Source organism: Sinohyriopsis cumingii, chromosome 16, assembly GCF_028554795.1.
Source record: "Sinohyriopsis cumingii isolate HCF-2022 chromosome 16, ASM2855479v2, whole genome shotgun sequence".
Taxonomy (NCBI): domain Eukaryota; kingdom Metazoa; phylum Mollusca; class Bivalvia; order Unionida; family Unionidae; genus Sinohyriopsis; species Sinohyriopsis cumingii.
In genome coordinates, this window is record NC_142976.1 from 64,007,573 (window position 1) to 64,028,446 (window position 20,874).

A 20,874-nucleotide genomic window follows, 5' to 3' on the forward strand; every position below is an offset into this window, starting at 1 on the left:
CCGCCACGATAAATAAATAAATAAATAAATAAAGAATAAATAAATAAATTATGACCACAAAAGATATTGTACGTGAATGCCCCAATTAAAGTATTTCGTATATTGATGACTAGACTTTCATTATAGTTAGACAGATATACCGAGTGTGCGCCGGTTGTTTTTGTTTTTCCTTCTTATTGAGAAATAATAACGTCTATTTATAATTAAAGATTCCATCTCCACACAGTATGATCAATATATGTTATGTAATTTTTTTCCTGCACCTTACAAACAGTTTCGAAACAATCAGGTTAGAGGTTAACTTTTTAGTCTTACTCTTAGGGGGCTATGGCGGGTATGATAGCCAGCTTGGTGATATGCTTCTGGCTTGCAATAGGATCAATCGTAATGGCCAACGCTGATGCCCCTCCTAACCCATGTGATGCCCCTCAGAGTGCCAGTATCACAAACATAACAACTGTTACCATGATGTCAACAACGACAGCAGCAGCATTGCCGGAGAAAGTGAAGAGGTGAGCTTAGTATTTGACAAATGCATAAATATTTTAGACTGTTGTAATAAGCATATGAATTTCCCTAAACGCAATCTCCTTGATATTGCGAATTTGTTTGCCTCAAGAAACTCATCCTTGCATGGCTACAAAGAGGTCTTTTCAATGAACCTATTACGATATGCCAATATAACCCATATATTTTCTGTTTTGTACTTTTGTATAGTAATCGTGACTATTAAAAAAAAATCTTGCATGTCTTTGGTATTATTAAAGAACTTTGATGTCCTCTTTTTTAGTTCGTGATTGATGGGTGTAATTTGAGTCGTAGAGTAGACAGCTTGGCTTTACTTCAAATGTGCATCTGTTATAAAATGCTAGTTCCACTTGCTTTTTTTTCACTTCCCGGACCTCAAAAGTAAATTGGAGGGGAAAAAACGAGCCGATAATATATTTTTTTAATACTTATATAATTTATTTATTCCACTTTCAGAAGCTTGTTTTACCTATGTTGACTATTTCATAATTTCCTATTTTAACAATTGCTAAAGTTAGTGCTCTGCAGACTTGTTCGGCTCATTACCAAGTTTAAAAAATGTCAGTCACGGTATATGAAAGCAGCATAGAGGTAAGCCAACATTCTCCCCACTGTACAAGTTGCAAATGTAAGCTAACTTCATCTTGTGCCTACTCCTGTTTCTGAATTACGTACTAATTGTTGATCGGAAACGATACTCATGGGCTGTATACCAGTCTATGCCGGCAATGGTGTAAGACCACGTAATTTAAAGGGACACTGAAATATTTTTTTTTTTAATTCAGGTCTGCTGGAAGCCACTATATATATCAAACTCAGGTTTACATGCTGATGACTTCAAAACTGTTCCGTCATTTTTCATGAAATTTTCAGTATATACCAAAATTTAAACAAAATTCAGATGTGGTAATTGTCATTTGGTCTATTCGGATTCAGCGTATCTGAATATTTCCGTATCTTAACCACAGTTTCTTGGAACAGATCATCTGTTATATTTCGCTCAACCGCTTTTAAAGCCTGATTCTTCTTTGATCCGAACTAAAACAGTGTGTGCGTTATTTAGATGTGACTTTCAGTGAGGTTATCGGCTTTAGAATTAGCAAATCTCGAACATTGTTTGCCATAAGCAAAGCTTTGATTTTGAAGGTCTTGAAACTCGTAACTGTCTGTTCTCAATTGTGAAGAAAGATTGAAAATAATTATATATTACCACTTCGAAAACCAATTCGCGGTTGAGAGTTCAAACAAGGCACAGTGCTGATGCCCGCGTCTTCGAAACGCAATGAAAATTCCAAGTAAGTAAATAAGGCGACAAAATGACATAATATAATGTATCCTACTGGCTCATGTACAACTCCAAACAACATAGACCCAGTTATGTCGTCGTATAATGTCTCCACAGATCAAAGTCAAAGCTTTTCGCTTGAGATTAATATAAGAACAAGACGCGTAGAGCCCGGTCATCAGTCACAATATGTGCTGACAGATTCGGTAATGTGTTCAATTGAATATGCTTGCACAGAATTATATGATTGCTAATCCATATGGTAAATGTATCTTATTTGCATGTCTCTATTTCATGAATAGAAAATCTATTTTGCACAATAATATATATAACATAATCTTTTGCAGTGGTCTGGAAGAGTTTTACAGCATATCATATTTATGGTACAGCCTTATTGCAGTTATTGTAACTGTCGTTGTCGCAGTTATCGCCAGTTGTTTAACAGGTTCGATGAAATTAAGCATTTTTAAACTTGTATATAGATTTATACAAATCAGTGTCAATTATATGATAATATGTTTTGATATAATTTTTGTTCGGCCAAATAATTGTACGATTTTTTAATATCGCCTTTTAAGTGTCTGTGAATAAGGTACTTTACGGTGGTTCATTGAAACCGTGAGCACGGAAACACCCGAAGTATAATGAAAATGCATAGCAGGAATCACTGAGTATGAAAACCACGAGTACAAATCACAATTTCTCTCAAGGTAGGACACACCGAGTATGGAAACCACGAGAACACATTGCATGGCACGAAACCGCAAATACAGAATTCGATTGACATCGACATAAAGAAATACATGTTTATGTTGACAGTAGCTGTATGTGCCAACTTCAACAAAATCTTTTGTTTCCTATATTAGTTTATGGAGACAAGCTTCTAGTTTCGGTTTGTTGGCTTTCATCTACTCGGGGCGTTGTGGGCGTACATCAAGGGAAGCCTACAAACTTAAATAATGCATGCCCCCTTGCGGCATTAACAAAGACGCCAATTTGAGGACACTTTGGTTTGCTTGCTTTCATCTAATCAGGGCATAGCGGGCATGCATCACTGCACCCTTGTTGCATTAACAAAGACTCTTTGCTAGCTTTCATTTACTCAGATCTTAGCGGGAGTGCATCATGGGATGCGAAATACAAGCCGACACCAAGGTTAAAAAAAATATTATTCGCAATAACGTAAAGTGCCCATCAATGAAGTTTATCGTGGAAGTAAGACATGTCAGAAGGGCTTTAAACATAACCGTATGAAGATGGAGCCAAAATCCGAATTGATTCTTTGCAAACCATTGGAGCTTTCTATACGTATACGATGAACACTTGCTCAAGTACTATTGTACACGCCGCGGGTGAAATATGCGAAGTGCCAGTCAGCCAGTCAGATATGCTAAAAGAAATAACATGAAGGTAGTTAGCTGAGAGTTGCCGCAAACGAGCCGATGTGACGATAACAGAATCATTTGGCGTCACTACCAACAACCATCGACGGAGTGAATGTTTACATTAATGGCTCAATGTGTGCTGGGTGCAACGGACTGGCATTCTACCAGAATGATGTAAAAGCTCTTGACCACGGCTCTTGTGTTTTTATCGAAACAGATGGGCAGTTAGATTTGCTGAAGGAAGCCAATGGATGAATACGACGTTTCAAACCGTGCCTCGTCTGTTTTATCAACTGTTCTCAGTGAGATTTTTCATGCTTACGCCTTTTAAAGTGTGTTTTATTTTAATGATTCTGAAAATGATGACTCTTTACGAGGCAGTGTTGGGAAATGTGGAGGATATTCTTCCAAAATTTCGCCACATACCATAATGGCTGATTACGAAGAAGCGGAAGTAAAAGCTGGGGCGAATATGAAGAAATCAGAGAATGTTGTTTTCACTTTGTCAATACTCAGATAAAGAGTTGTCGTTCATTGTGACCCTCAAACTACTACCGTGACAACGACATTGTACGCAAATGCATCCTGACATCTCTTTCACTCCAGCTACTACTACCGAATGACATCGTCGAGGCCATGAGCGATCTGTGACCAATAACGTTCAACAATTATCGAGGCCTATACTAAGCTTATTCGTAAGCAGCTTAGACACGACAGGACACAGGAGAGAAGTCATCAGTCCTACTCTCCTCTCAGTCGTTGGCTCTATTAATCGTACAAACACGGGAATAGACAGCTTGCGCGCGATTCTTCAACGTCGCATCATGAGAACGCATCATAACATATACGTTTTAAACATCTGCAAAACTGGCCATTGATAACATTACTGGTGTTAATCAACTTCATCGACAATTACTAATACGTCGACCAAAGCAAAAAGTATCATCATGAATGGTCAGCGCATTCGACGGTGCATATCACGATTCTTATCAAAATAATACACCTGAAAGGAATTCCTATGCATCGTTAGCCAATTCGTTAAGGACGTCACTATAGCCTTTTTGAACAAAGATGACTCCAACACCAACATATACAATATTTACGTCAGTGAGATTGAGAGTGTCAATGAATCAGCAAAAGGAATGACCGCGGCAAAGGAGGTTCAATTCATCAACGTGCATCAGTGTGACGTTGTCTGATTAATGCACGAGAGGTCATCGCTTTGGTGCATTGTGACTGTTCTCGCTTTTATACACAGTCTGTGGACAAAATTCTGAAACAGAATCTCATCTGTCTACTGTGTCATATTCCCACACTGCTGACGTTAATCTATTCTCATCGGCGTTAGACCTATAGCAACACTTTAAGTACACATATTATTATAATTAGTAACAATTTTTGGTTTACTTATTTGACATTAAATTTGCTTTATACCTATCTTGCTTCTTCGCCGATACTATATACTAAATTACACGAAATGAAAGATTTCTTGGATGTGTATTTTTGGTCTGCCTTTGGTGAAATGACCTGTATCTTATAACATTAATATTGTGTTTCTTTCCAAAAAGGAATACTTCCACTTTCTTAATTTTCTTTAATTATTAAATAACGTCTCTTTAGAGGATATTAAAAAGGTAGAAAATTCCCCTACTGGAGAGAAGAGATGGTCTATAGTCCTGCACGCGGTGTACCTCAGTGGAATGTGCTTGGATTCCGTACTGATGATATCCTACCGCGCGATGTGTGCTAGGCAATTCTGTAATTCCATCCTTGCAAAAAGTTCCGATTTGTACTCGTTTTTTTTTTATTCTAACGGTTTCAATCCACCCCTTTACACTCATTGCCTCGGCACTTAAGAGTCTTTCATGTCCTGATGAGGCGATTAATCAGTTAATGATATTTCATGATTATATGATTTCGAACCATGATTTAATTTTACTCGACACTCATACTTAAATTGCAGACAATGGCATTTATTAAAGAAGCAACTGTTAAATCAAATATCATAATACGATTATATTTTCTAGATATAATTTCAAAAATTATAATTGCGAAAATTTAGACCTTTAACATATTGTAATAATAAACATTTAGTCGAATTATCCGCAATAAATGCAAGATAGTGTTACAGTAAATAATAGTTTTAGGTGTTCAATCCATGAATATCACTTTATTATTATTATTATTATTATTACTCAGGTGGCACGAAGAACAGACCGGTTCCCCGTAAATTTTTGTCACCCCTCTATCATCAAATGCACAGCTTCGGACGTATCAAGGACGAAGAGATCACCTACGAAGAGCCTATCCAAATGGTAGGACCGAGTTATATATGCAACAACAAAATCCTTGGTATTTGTGGGTATTAGCATTTAACGGCACCTCAGCACAACAATCGCTATATGGTACCAGATAAACGAATTCATAAATACATACAATTACACAAAAGCTATAGGAAGATAAACTCTGGGAAATAAATGAAAGTTGATATGTTACAATTCTGGAAAATGTATTAAAGCAAAACTTAAAGACAACAAATATTAAATCACTAAAATATATGGTCAAAACTCGCATTTCCTCAAAAATTAAAAATTGTATTGTGTGTTGCAGATTCTGCATCGAGATCACATTAAGATGCTTCTGTTTCACAAGATAGATGTTGACACACGAGAAAATTATGTTCCATACACGAGAAAAGTATGTTCCACTGTCAGTGGACACTGACATAGTAAACACTTTGGTTAAGGTTCACGCAATCGGCACAATGCTACTTCATCTCTGCCAATTTGTTATACAAGGGACGTCACTCTCAAATACTAGGTTTCATAATCTGACAATTTTTAAGCTTCCATTCCACATATATTGCCAAGTATGAAGATCCTACTGATTTATATCATGCTCTAAATTACAAGTCATACAGGTCATGTAGGCATTTAGTAACTACCCGTACAGTAATGGGTGTACTTTTTACGACCCGTACAGTAATGAGTGTACTTTTTAGTACCAGCCCGTGCAGTAATGGGTGTACTTTTTAGTACCGACCCGAACAGTAATGGGTGTACTTTTTAGTACCAACCCGTGCAGTAATGGGTGTACGTTTTAGTAACGACCCGTGCAGTAAATGGTGTACATTTTAGTACCGACCCGTGCAGTAATGGGTGTACTTTTTAGTACCGACCCGTGCAGCAATGGGTGTACTTTTTAGTACCGACCCGTGCATTAATGTGTGTACTTTTTAGTAACGACCCGTGCAGTAAAGGGTGTTCATTTTAGTACCGACCCATGCAGTAATGGGTGTACGTTTTAGAATTTGATTACAGATACCTTAAAATAGCTGTTGTACATTGTATTGTGATTCTCACACATCCATATTCCTTGGAAGGTCATTATGTACATTCCCCAATGAACACATATGACAAAATCAATGTTAAAGTACGTAGACATTTTTGGACGAGGTCATCCTAAAGGTGTGATCCGATACAAACCGGACTGAATGTCACGCACTGTGATGGAACATTGAAAGCTGCGTGTGTTGAAAAAAAAAAATGAGTACTACCCTGTTATTTCTTACGATTATACCTTACGTGCTCAATTTGTACCTAATTTAGTACCCAGGGACGGCGCTATCATATAGGCAAACTAGGCAGCCGCCTAGGGCGCTGATTTCAAGGGGCGCATTTCTCAAAATAATTTGAAAATTTTATTGTTTACAAATTTTGAAATTGATTTTTTTTTTGGGGGGGGGAGGGGGAGTGCCAGAATCTAACCTTGCCTAGGGCGCCAGATAGTCTGGCGCCGGCCCTGTTAGTACCAGTTTAGTAATGGTCCATAGCGATCAATAATTTTCGTCTGGAAGGTACACAACATTCAACAATCAGGACTGAATAAACTTTGGTTCAACTATATTAGTATCAAATTTTAGAACATTACTATTTAATTTTAGCAAATTCACCTAAAAGATCACGTTGATATGCACTTTGAGTCAGTATATGGAAGCTTCCATTAGGAAACGGGTGACTGCAGGCTGCTTTATCTACCTTTTCATTACCGTTAAGATCAGTGTAAAATAGGCAGCTATGAATAGAGAAAACTTTGTCCAGTTACGTATATGCAGATCACGTTTCTGTAAGATCTGGCATATTACCGACTTGTCAAATGTAAGGTCTGCCCAGGCTTTTAGTTCGGAAAGAGTATATAAAAATAAAATGAATTTAGTTTTTAGAGGTTTCACTGTGATTCAAATATTTCAGTATGGTTTTAATTTCTACATTAAAAAATGGAAGCTTTGTCTGGTAACTGGTTCGAGATGGTGCCATCTGGTTTTGCAAACGTGGCTCCAACCTCGTCTCCATCTTTTGATCCATCTGTATATGTGATATATCACAACGATGAACGGCTCGGATATCGTTTGTATATGTGATATATGACAACGATGAACGGCTCGATATCATTTGTATATGTGATATATGACAACGATGAACGGCTCGGACATCATTTGTATATGTGATATATGACAACGATGAACGGCTCGGATATCGTTTGTATATGTGATATATGACAACGATGAACGGCTCGGACATCATTTGTATATGTGATATATGACAACGATGAACGGCTCGATATCATTTGTATATGTGATATATGACAACGATGAACGGCTCGGATATCGTTTGTATATGTGATATATGACAACAATGAACGGCTCGGACATCATTTGACTTACTATGAAAACAAAAAGGATTTCTTGAAGACAGTTGGAATTGGTAAAAACATATATTATGTTGTTTTGATAGCCGATGTAGTGATTTGAACATAACTTTTTTTGGTTACCAGCACCGAGTTTTCTGTTTATAAGTGAGAACTAATTCGATGTCAAAAGGTGTAATCGAATATGGTTTTGAGCATGCAAGGTTTTAAATTTGTACATGAAGACATCATCATATGTAAAGTTAGATGGATTCGATGTAAAAAGGTCCTGTTGTACAAGTACCCATGCGTGACTCTTTTAGTGTAACCTAGTCATATTTATGCCTCCAAAGTGTTCCCAAACGTTGTGGTGCACTACCGAAACACATGTCCGCTCAAGGATGCACGAGGTTTTAATCAATTCCACGACAACGCATCAGCGCATAAATCGTGACAGACGTCCTGGAGGATCACATTATTCAAACTTTATTAATCATCCATACAGCCCTGATGTAGCTCCTATTTATTTTGGCTGTATCCCTTAATCAAAGACTGGCTGAAGGGCAGACGATATGAAATGCACCATGAGGTTGTAAATGCAGTTTTTTGGCGTCTTAACAATATACCACAAGTGAAAACAAAATTTCACTGAAATATTAGATAATCAGACAGAGAGTGTGTAAAGGCGCATGGGGATGGGCTGACGTAATTTTCACTAATAAAACACTATTTTGTACAGCAAACTAATACTCAGAACGTCTTAAATATCCCCTGGTAGAATTCGCTGGAAGCTGAAGGTATCCAGCAGACTTAGGTGGGCAAAGAGAACGGTGGGGGTTTGGTAACAATTTAATTTAATTTAAAAACAATTTGTCGCCTATCGTGTTATAAAAGAACCCAGTACTTTGTTATACACACATCCAGCATACACATACAATTAAACACACTTATCGCAATTACCTTTGAATTTAATTGTACTTAAAAACTGACAAAGCTAGCTGACTATTTGGTGTTACTTTATTATGTACACATTTCCATGACATGGCAGATGTGAGATTCTTTAAGATTTTTCAGATAATGGCTTCGAGATAGCCAGTTACCAGCATAGATCTACTATTCTTACATATACTGCCAACCCATTCTTACATATTTTATCAACCTTTTAATGCATATACTACTAATCTATTATTTCATATACTTCCAACCTTTTATTGCATAAACTGCCAACGGTTTATTGAATATACTACCACCCGTTTATTGCTAATCCTACAAACCGTTTATTGCTAATCCTACCAAACTTTTATGGCATAAATTACCAACAGTTTATTGCATATACTACCAACCGTTTATGGCATATCCTACCAACCGTTTATGGCATAAACTACCAACCTTTTATTGCATATCCTACCAACCGCTTATGGCATATACTACCAACCGTTTATTGCATATACTACCACCCGTTTATTGCATATACTACCACCCGTTTATTGCATATACTACCAACCGTTTATTGCATATCCTACCAACCTTTTAAAGCATATACTACTAATCCATTCTTGCAAATGATACATATTCTGTAATCATAATATTTTGCCTTTAACCAGAAGCAATTTAAATTACTCTTGCCAATACTGCAATATTCTTCGCATCTAATTCACCATCTTGGCTAGTAAGAAATACCCTCCACGTCCACAATATTTGGTCATTGACCTTACAAACTTCCTTAGCCAGTGCTCTAAATTTCCGGACTAATTACATTCAAATCGGAGACTCCGATCGAAGCAATATTGTATACAGACGGTTCAAAAAAGGCTGCTGATAGCTGCCGGTCAACGCCCAACAGCGCCATCTCTCTGTAGTAACCGGATAAAGCCTATATTTGTACCACATAATTTTATAGCCCTACTAAAATAATTAAACTAGATGGAAACCTGTCAAAAGCAAAATGCCACACTCGTGTCTGATTTCCTTTCCATGATGCCAATCGTGCAAAACCTTTCATTTCTTAGTAGGGCAATGCAAAAAAGAAGGCTGCTCATTTCTGATTCGAAAATTCCATATACTGACTTTCAATATTATGTTCATCGGCATGAACACTGTACATGGCAATATATATGAATGAAATCTCCACAAACAGGTTTCTGAATATGAAGTTAATCCTTGGAGAGTTGCATTCTTCACATAGAATAAAATCATAATCATGAGATGGTATTGAGTCTCTTGCGTTTATGATGCACATAACTAACACGTGTATCTCCTGAAAGGTGAACCGTCTCTTGCGTTTATGATGCACATAACTAACACGTGTTCTCCTGAAAAGTGAACCTAGGACAGAGAGCATACAATGCCAATGCAGTGTCCACTGACAGTGGACACATTCTTATCGAGTATATTGGCTTCACTATCTAATACGGAAGTTTCTTTGATGTGAACTGACTTAAGATGTGTTTGACGAGAAAATCGTTGACTTTTTATCATTCACCTTTTGTCTTGTACATGTTCAAATTTATTTGGAAATGTTTAGATTCCTTAGGATTTAGCTGAGACAGAAATAGTTTACGTAACAAAACACATGCCCACTTTCAAGTTCCAATTGCCAAACAAATTTATTTATACTTATCGTACCAAGAATCTTGAACATAATCTATGCCGGTGGCCCAACTGGTTAGAGCGTCCGACTCGGATGCGGGAGGTGGTTGGTGCGGACCCCAAACGAGTCATACCAAAGACATAAAAAGGGTACTAACAGTTACCTCGCTTGGCGCTCAGCATTATGAGGTTGGTGTAAAGTCTGGTCGGCCTTGTGTCAGGATAATGTGACTGGGTGGGACATCATGCTACATGTCTGTGGCATGATGCCCCAGTGATATATTCATCACTATAAACTGCCACACTGCAGACATCGTAGAGATATGCCTGAAATTTCGTTAAAGCTACGTTAAAAATCCAAATATCACATATACACACACAAACACACACATTATGCACGAATTAGGTATGTACCCTAGTTAATTTACAAGACAGTTGAGATGATGTAATCACAATATTGTCGACTCGTTAAATATATTAGTTTCCTTTATTCAAACGTTGCTAGTTCATCTTTAAAAAAACAAACAAAACAAGACATAATGGGGAGAAAATAACAATAGTTCAGGAAATTTAAGAAAAAGTAAGACCCAGATGTAGGTATAGCAACAAATAAATCAGTACAGTAATAAAACAGACTGATATGAAAAGAGTAATTTTTCTTCCGAAAATATATACTAGAATTACTAGAGAAAGTTGGACTGTGTAATAGTTGTTCCCAAATTATATTGATAAATGCAATGGTATGTTAATGGAGGATGAGTAACTTTAAATATTATCGCGTAAGTAATATATATATATATATATATATATATATATATATATATATATATATATATATATATATATATATATATATATATATATATAAAATAAAAATCATATGGCGAATAACATTCCTTTTAAGTGCACTGGATCCAGCAAAGGATCACGTTTGTCAGGGATTAATTAAGATACATGTTATAAACTGACTTCGGAAAGTGCAAAACTAGTATCTAGCTAGCCTAAGCGTTTTCGACTCTTTAATGAGTCCCTTTCAAAGGCAAATACAAAACATAGACAAGACAAACAAATAAAATGTATGTTTTATGATGTTTCAAGAGGTACAAATAAAAATTCATTAAAATGTTGAGTCATGATTTCTAATTTTTCCTTATTTTCCTTACTTGTTAGTGAGATTAACTTGTCACCAGATACAAAATAACCGTGCCTACACAGTAGCGTATTTTTCTCCATAAAAAGATATTTTCTGTTGAACAAAATACTAAAGTTAAATGAAAACTCTTGATTACTTGTAAGAATTGCACGAATGTTGTAATACAGATCGTAAGGTTAGAACACTGTTGCATGGTATATACGGTACGGTGAAACGTGTCCTAATGTCGAATTACCCAGATTAAGAGTCAGACAAACTTGACTGTAAACAGCCATCATGCAATGTTTACTACATAGCCCATAAGGAAACTGGTGTGATGTTCATGGGACTTTCGAATAAAACAAAAATGACAAAGAATGTGTAGATGGTGCCATTGGGATGTAGCTTGGCATGCAGTCAAGTAGAATTTGATGAAATATGGAAAGCAAGTATCCTCTTCTACTCTATATTAGTGTCCGTTACATACACTTCAAATAATTTTTGGGGGGAATATATTTCTTAAATATTCTGAAAATGTACTCTTTCGAAATGTGTTCTTTTGAAGAATTTTATGCTTGGAAATATTTTTAGAGAAATCATTTTTGCAGAAAAAAGTCAGTCCAGGATTTGACAGCCCAAACATGAACAACGGTGACGTGATGGTAAAGAATGGAGGCTTGAAGAATGGAGACCTATTCTTTGTGTCCAAGTCCCCTCCAGAGCTTCAAAAGAAACACGTAAACAACTTGCCGAGCGTCAACGAGACATCCAACAATCTCTATTCAGATATATCACCGGAAATGGTGGATAACTTACACCAAGCTACGACAAAATTTTGAATGATCTATATTTTGGTATCCCATGTAATCCATATCTAACTTGAAACAGGATTTCTTTGTAAAAGCAAAGCCTAAATGTACAGTAATGCTGCATTGCTATGTACTGTACCGACTACTTGTTTATACTTCATCACATATATCGGTCAGTTTGTTGTGGCAAGCTTAGGTTTTTAATGCTATTTAGACAGGAATAGTTAATCTTGATGGAGTGAATAAAGCAGAGGAAGATTATTCGAAAAAGGTGATTCTCTTCAAAGATTTTGCCAAACCAAGGTCCACAGTATTAAAACTAGTTGAAGTTACAACAGGAGGGCATAGCTCTTTTATATTTATCCTCTAAGCAATAATGCATAATAAAGAACAAGAACCTAGATGCACATTTTTGATTAGACACAGCAGCTACAATGCAAATTTAAACACCGACTAAACGGCGTTGAAGACCAGTCATCATATTATTTCGTAGTGTACTCCATATTTGTTTTTATATGCTTCTCATATATCACAATGACATTTTGATTCCTAACGTTTTTAGTATTATTTTGAAGAAGAAATATCTACTTTAATCTTCCTTGTGTGATGTTTTGCAGCATTTTCCGACAAGAAAGCAGCTAATGTATTAACGAAAATGAAATACTGAGGAATGCAATGTGGTACAAGTGTGGTTAACTTTACTTGAGGACCAGGCGTTGACTTTTTCGATAACAAGCCCCTGACCTTTACTCATCATAGGACCAGTAAAGCCAATAAAATTCAATGAATCACTTAACTGAGTTTGATTTCTTTTATTAAAGTCAGATTAAGCATGGTGACCCGGGGATTAGGTGGCGCTCTGTAGCTTCGTATTTTGCATTGGGTTAGAGTTTGAAAGAGTTTTCTTTACTGGTTATACTGGCTATTTAAAAATTATCTTGTATATATTAGGTGTTGTTAACACAACGTTTAATTTCCTTTATTTTGGTGTATGATTGATTGGTGTGTTGTGGGTTATATTTTATAAATCTTGGTCTTACTTCAGATGTACACCATTAAGCAAACTGCGAGCTCCGCTTGGTCATTTTGACTTCCTGGAATTCAGAAGTAAATTGTCAAAACAAACGGAGATGATAATTTTTAAAACATTTTATGTATTTGGTAATTCATTTATTTCACTTTCAGAAGCTAGTATTGTCTAGTCTGGAAAATTAATTTTACGTATTTTACTATATCCTAAGGATAGTGTGCTTTAGACAAATTCATGCTGATTTGTCGAGCACAAGGGAGTAATCATTATGGTTAGCATTGTGCTTAGATCATTTACAATTTCCACAAGTACAGTACCCAAATAAATGTCAGCCAAGTACATAAAAGTAACAGAGATATGCCAACATTCTCTCCATTGTGCATGTTGCAAATGAAAACAAATTCACCTTACACTTCTCACTCTCTCAGAAGTTCATAATATCCGTAGAGCGCCCCCTCATAAAAACAACTTGTATTGGACACCTACATTATATGGTCCATACGTAATCATGGAAAGGTACAATGAACGATTGTTAGTAAATGGTCTCGGGCTGTTGGCCAATATGGATCAACGAATGTAGTGGGTGTGGAGCGTGGTGACCTGGAGCTAAAAGCGTTTCCAGGGCATAAACTGAACCATCTATCTGTAAAGAAATTTTACTCAAGCAAACGTTCCTGTCGTTTCGCTCAAATGTTTTAAACTTTCCTTTCTCTTTGTGGGGAAGGGGTACATGCACTGCTTCCCTACTTCATCAAGGCTCTGTTTTCGGCCTCGTTCTCTTCATTATATATGCTCAGCCGTTCTTAAGATCTTAGATCGAGATCCAGTGTCTCACCAACTGTATGCCTATGACACTAAAATATACAAATCAATCTGCCAAACTAAGGTTGAGGTTACCACCACAAGTATATAGCGCTACATTTCCGATGTGAAGTATTGGATAACTTGTAACAAGTTTCAGATGAATAATGATAAAACTGAAGCCATCCTAACCACCATGTTAATAATTTCTCATTCACATCCTTTCCCTCGAACAATAAGTATCAGCGATACCAACATTAAATTCACACAGTCAGTACGAATCGAAGTTATCACTCTCGACAGTACTCTCTCTTTACACCAACATGTAATGAACATAAACAAGGCTGCATATCTGGAGCTGAGACGCTTCAGTTCAATTCACAGATTTCTTTCGGTTGATGCCACTAAAACACTTGTGTGTTCCTTATTACTTTAAAGACTGTACTATTGTAATTGTTCTTCTATCTTGCTCATCTCAGTATCTACTACAGAAACTTCAGAAAGTTCAAAACACTACTGCTCGGATTATACTTAGAGTACGAAGAACTGAGCACACCTCCCACATGATCTGTTACCCTCACTGGCTATCCATCGGATCCAAAATCAAACATAAAATATGTTCACTATGCCTTATTTCGTTGACTAGCTCCAGTCCAATATGACATTCTCACCTAACCCAATATGACTATCTCACCTCACCCAAATGTACATCCCATGTAGAAACTTACGCTCTTTTTCTGAGACTAGCATTCTCATTGTTCCCACTGATACGACGAAGTCATAAAGACAACAAATTTTTGCGTACCAGGCTCAGCTACCTGGAACGAATTGCCCATTAATCTTAGACACAAGGACAATATCGTCTGATTGAAGACTGCTCTTAAAACTTACTTCTTTCAGTATTGTCAATATATTTTTATTTTTGTAATTTCACGGTGTTTGTTTTAGTAATCTTGTCGTTGTATGTGTTTTATGAGTTACCTAATAGTGTGAGCGTTAAGAGCTTCTAAAGATTAGGAGCTGTACTAAATGCACATTATCATTATTATTCTGCGGAACTTGGCCTTGTTGGCTATCTACACTCAGGCCGCTTGTGTTTGCATCTAAAGAATCATTCGTGGTGTGTGCACATGAACTATTTAAAAATCCAGTCAGATGAAAAATTAATTAAATTTTGAAATTAATTGATGACTAAACAAATTAGTATTTTTTCAATTATTAATATCATTTAATGATTATTAGGGGGAGCTTTCCTCGTCCCTTAAAGAAATATATCATGAGATGCATGATAACGAATTCCAAACTTGTGTTGCTGAATCCGTCCATAGCCAGAGTTTGACAGTAATAGTTGACAAATTTCGTATTCATCCAGGTTTGATGCGCGGTTTATTCCACGAACTGACCGCGAATATAGTCGACCATGTCAATTCGATGCTTCACATGAGGTTGGAAGTGATATCACTTTAGTCCTTGTGGTGGGCGTTTTATTTTAAAAGCCCCCCCCCCCCCTTAATCCAGGATGTTATGCGTGGGGAGCTTCACAACAAAAACGGTTTGAAGGCGACAATCCCGAAGAGACTAGTGTTTCTATTGTGAACGTAGATATCATTTTTCGTTGACTTCCGGATAAGATCCAATCCAGAATATTGCGTTTCACATACGGCGTGTAAGTAACAGCAGAGTTCAAACCAGATGCCAATGAGCTTTTAGCCCTTTTATCACAATGGATACAGAAGTCAAAAGTGGTCACCAAGTAACTCAGGCGAACGGTACCACAGGGGAGTTCCAAAGAGATTTAAAAATAGCCGGGTACGCATCACAAAAAGATATCAAGTTTGTTACAGACCCCGAATGTCAGTTTCTTGACACTCTGAATATCATCATACTGAATCCAACCAAAGAGCAATGTACTGTGGTGGCTGCGTTTACATTTTGGTGACATAGATGAGAGTAGCAGCGATAGTGAAAGACAATGAAATTTCTTTCGTAGCAGATTTCAAGAAGATTGAATGAAATTTGAAATCAGCGTTTTATGCTCTTTAATGTGCAAAAGAAACATTTAATTTTAATTGCAATTTAGAAGAACGTTTCATTTTGATTAGAAGATAGAAGAAACAGTTAATTTTGATTATTTTGATTCGATGATCTTGACAATGATTACTTTGTAAGTGAAGAAGTTTAAATTGTCTGCACTACATTAAAGAAGCATATAAACGAGGGTTTTTGAAACCAGAGATGCATTTGAGAAAATACATTTTTCGGTGATTGACAGACAATTATCTTTTTCATTGGCGAAATAGGTAAAGCTCAAATTGTAAACCAGGGAAAAATAGACCACACTACATGTGATATCTACTAGCAATATGATCATTCTTATCAATATTGGTAACGGAAATGACATCACAAACTTATGACGAAGAACGACATTTTCTATGTAAAACTTTGGGTTCTCTAAGATATTGCCCTTGTATATTGAGCGATATAAATTCTTATATATTGTTTGTTAAACCAAATTCTTGAACTTTCTGTTTCTGTTTTAATGTGAACGATGCAAGTCTACACATTGACATTCGTGTGTAATTATTTTTACTTTGTAAATCCGTTAAAATACTCCCTTTGGTGGGCGTAACTCTGAATAACTTGGTACATACAACTGACATGGAGGTTCAAATGTCATGCAGACAGCAGACACAGGGACAAACATTCGGTCTCAACATCGAAATTGCAAAAGGCACATATTCTTTCATGGTACTATATGCTCGGAGATTCAGAAAACTTCATTTAATTTAAAACAAACTTTTGCTTCATTTTACCAAAATTTTATGTTGAATGGATTCCATTCTGAAGATACAGCAACATTAACGTGGATCCTGGTATAAGACTCGAACTTTGCTCCTTCTTTCTTGTCTTGTATGGGGTTTTTTTGTTGCTTTTTTTAAAAAATTTAAAGAAAGCAGCATTAACATTGATCCTGTAACAGACCATGAACAAATAACCTCATAAACACTTCAGGGGTGTTTAAATATTATTTTAAAAAAATGGGACGTCTTTTAAAATACCAAATTAAATTAGACTTTGAAATAAGAAACTGCGAGTTTCTGATTTTTGAACATACTGGACTGAAGTTATTTTTCTAACAACCTTATCTGCGTAATTATAATGTTTACTGCCTTTATCTTCATATCATTTGCAAGCAGAACTGATTCCTCCACAACTGAACTTGGATTACACTATGAAGTGGCAGAAAATTTTAGAGGCTCGCATACTTATTAAGCAGAAGGTGATGACAAAACTTTGGTACGTCATTAACATGCACGCTGTCAGTACGCTTACTGTGTGCGTTTACCTGACCCCTGACTTCACAATGTCAGACAGTCAGTTAATTTAACATCCAGAACCTTCTCAAGCGACGAATAAACCGTATTATTACAAAATTAATACACGACAAGATTGTGTGCTTCCAGATTTCATGACAGTTTACATTACAGAATGTTGTCACATAATGCCCTAATACAGTGGTTTCTTATGTTGCTTCCATAGCAACCAAGTGAAAATATAATTAGTTTGGCTTGATCAAATTTGGCAGAAATATATTTATAGAACATATAAAGTTTTGCGTCTAAGGGGGCTACTGCTGATACTACTACTACTACTACTGCAACCGCATTGCAAGAAACGGGTCGTCATTGTAAGTGTGGAGTAATATTTACGTCGGCGATACAGCCAGACTAGATAAAATACGCTCTGTTGAAAATACCATAATAAGCAGTAAAAATGTACCTTCCTTTGCCCTGTCGACAGGTGTCACGCGTACAAAGTAGGAGAGTGATCCGATTATGCATGTTGAAATCTGCCAGTATTTGAGAGATCTGCCATAAATGTTTGTGCTTTTTTTCAATGGAGAAACATTCATGCGTGAAAAGCCTGACTTTTAATAAAATCCGTATTCGTAAATATCATCGTGGTCAGATTTCAAAAATAATTGAGAGTTATCTTAGGCCTATATGGAGCAAACTTTACATCGGCAATAAAGCCATACAAGATAAAATACTTTTAACGTAATAAGTAGTAAACAGTTATCTCCATTTGCGTGGTCGACATGTATTGGGAGGGTGGAGGAGGCGGGGTGGAGACGAGAAATTTTATTTTAAAGGTTTGGCTTCTAATTTAAATGCAACGCCTCAATTTATCGACTAAAATGATAAATTTTAAAGTTTTGCCATTGTCTGTGAATATGAAATTAAGTACTAATACGTAGGCATTTTTGTCATACATTCCGGTACCTAATCAGACAAAAGCTGTTTTCCAAAACTGAAGAATAATTATCGGTAAATAAGCGTGTTTTCATTTATGTTTACCTGGACGGTGTTGAGCTACAGAGAAGTGTATCCCTGTCTATACAATGACGAATATAGCAAATGTAAAATGTATGCAAATCAAAAACTCTAAACTGTTTTGGTGGAATTTAATTTACAATTAAATGTAAGAGGTAACTAATCATTTGATCTAAATTTGACATCGTGACACGAAGTATCAGAGATTAAAACATTAATTCCAGTTACACAATGAAGAAAAGTCCACTTCGAGTAGGAGGCAATGTCACTGACATAGTCTTTCCAGTCTCAGGTAATCCAAAACAATAAATAGCATGCGGTGTTTGCCGTAATGTTGTCAAGTCATGATGGATGGACAGATACACAAAACTGAATACATTATCCTGTTTGCTTTTTAAAATTACATGTTGTCCAAACTTGTATTGCACAATTAATGGTTTCGGTAGTCAATCATATACATCACTCGGGTACAGTCATTTAATTTCCTCAGCTAATCTGGGACAAATTGATTAAGATATTATTAGCCAATTATTAAAAGCCGAGCTCAAGATCCCGTTCTGTACATTTAATTTGTATTGATGTTTGGTTTTCTTAATTCATGATATGAATAAATGTATTTTGGGCTTGATCCTGTCCAAAATCAAGCTATTTTCTACCTGACCTGAATCAGTGATTTTGGATTTATAAACAACACGTTTATCTCAATCCCAGTCCAGACCATTTGAAATTCTCCCTGATATCGGGTCTACCTGTAGTTTACCACATTGTTTATTATAAGATTAGTAATAGACCTTTTAATTCTACCTATGATTTTATCTTGTACACATTTGAAACTTTCCAGAATGAAATTTTCCATTATGTAGAAGTAGAGGAATAAATAATCTTGTTTTATTCTAGAAATTATTCATTCGTACTATAAGATCTGAGTAGATTCGGTTTTTGATTCATTAAAATAATACAAATCTTTCAACAGCTAATGTCATAGATGGCATTCCACTTACAGCGTACGTTGTCATGCATATGGTAGACATGGGTACTTTTTCATGAATCACGTGTACAATTAAAAGTGGTCATAAATATGTACGTAACGGTTGTGCATCTGTTTTTCTCGAACGAAATACATGAGATAATATGCAATATATTCTAAGTATGTCACAGTGTAGAGTACTTGCACAATTGTAGAAACGTATTTACAGCTACTTAAGATTCCGCAGTTCAGTATTGGAACGGTTTGTCAAATGTTGAATATCTTTTGACCTATTTCTTTGTACAGTTTTGTACACAGTCCTACTAGAAAGGACTCGTCTGTTAATTACATGTCTTAAATTTCACCCATTCTCCCCAACCGTTTTATCATTAATCAATGCATTTCTCCGTTGATGCATGCATCCATTTCTGCTGCTTCAAAGAGTCAGATCATATCCCCTTTTAAAAATCTTTAATAGTTTGTATCAGGCAGTTTTGTATATAAAAACTATGTTTCGATTTGGCACCCAGACAATGAAGTTCTAGTTAAGGACTTGCGTGATTTGCGGCACTGTCCGACAAAAAGACAAATAGTATAACTCTGAGAAATGGATTTCGTTCCCTTTGTGCAAACATCTAAAATCATTTTTTCTTCTAAACAACTCTTACCTGAAAAAGAAAAAAAAAAAAAAAAATATGTAATTAACAGTAGTTTTGCAAATTGACAAGTATAATTTAACGTGTTGTTTGTATTGAGCCGAAAGCATCACCAGTCGCGTACTGAAGTTTTGCAATGTTAATGAAGGCTGTGGCGTGGCAGATCCGAATTATATAAGTTCTGCACGTCAGACAGCAACATAAATCATTCGATAGTCTCGTTGTATTGTCATATTTAATTAATAGATGTTATATGAAAATAACAACATATACGTTTGTTTATAAGGATAACTTGAAGCGTTTGAAAACCTAGTTCCAAGCGCGTTGACACCATGACCGTAACAACCAGACGCATTCAGCTAGATTTCTCGGTGAGTGAGACCAAGAAATCTTAAAAATCATTGCAATTTTGCAACAAAAAAAGTCCATTAATGAATACATGCTTTGGGCTAAAGAATGTGCTTTGCAAAATCATAGTTGCTTCATCCGGTTTTATGCGAAATAAATCATTATACACGAAAAACAAACTTGACTCACAGTGGACACCAACTGTCTCCCTCTGGGACATTCCCCTGGTGTATCAGGCGACCGAGCAGGTGTTTTGATTCACCGGCCGTAAAGGCGATGTGTGGAGGGCACTCTGCAGAACGTTCCCTCCCTTAATTCCAACTT

At 36.2% G+C, this 20,874-nt stretch overlaps 1 protein-coding gene across 1 annotated transcript in view; it reads left to right on the forward strand.

Moving 5' to 3' along the window:
• Positions 1-13,178, forward strand: part of LOC149780588 (sodium-coupled monocarboxylate transporter 1-like) — an 82,836-nt gene extending 69,658 nt beyond the window's left edge. Inside the window, exons 11-14 of the mRNA XM_089936401.1 lie at positions 322-512; positions 2,161-2,258; positions 5,398-5,513; positions 12,214-13,178. Coding sequence (XP_089792527.1) covers positions 322-512; positions 2,161-2,258; positions 5,398-5,513; positions 12,214-12,444 — 636 coding nt within the window. The 3' untranslated portion in view covers positions 12,445-13,178. The remainder of the gene's footprint in view (positions 1-321; positions 513-2,160; positions 2,259-5,397; positions 5,514-12,213) is intronic.
• The last annotated feature ends 7,696 nt before the right edge of the window (positions 13,179-20,874 follow it).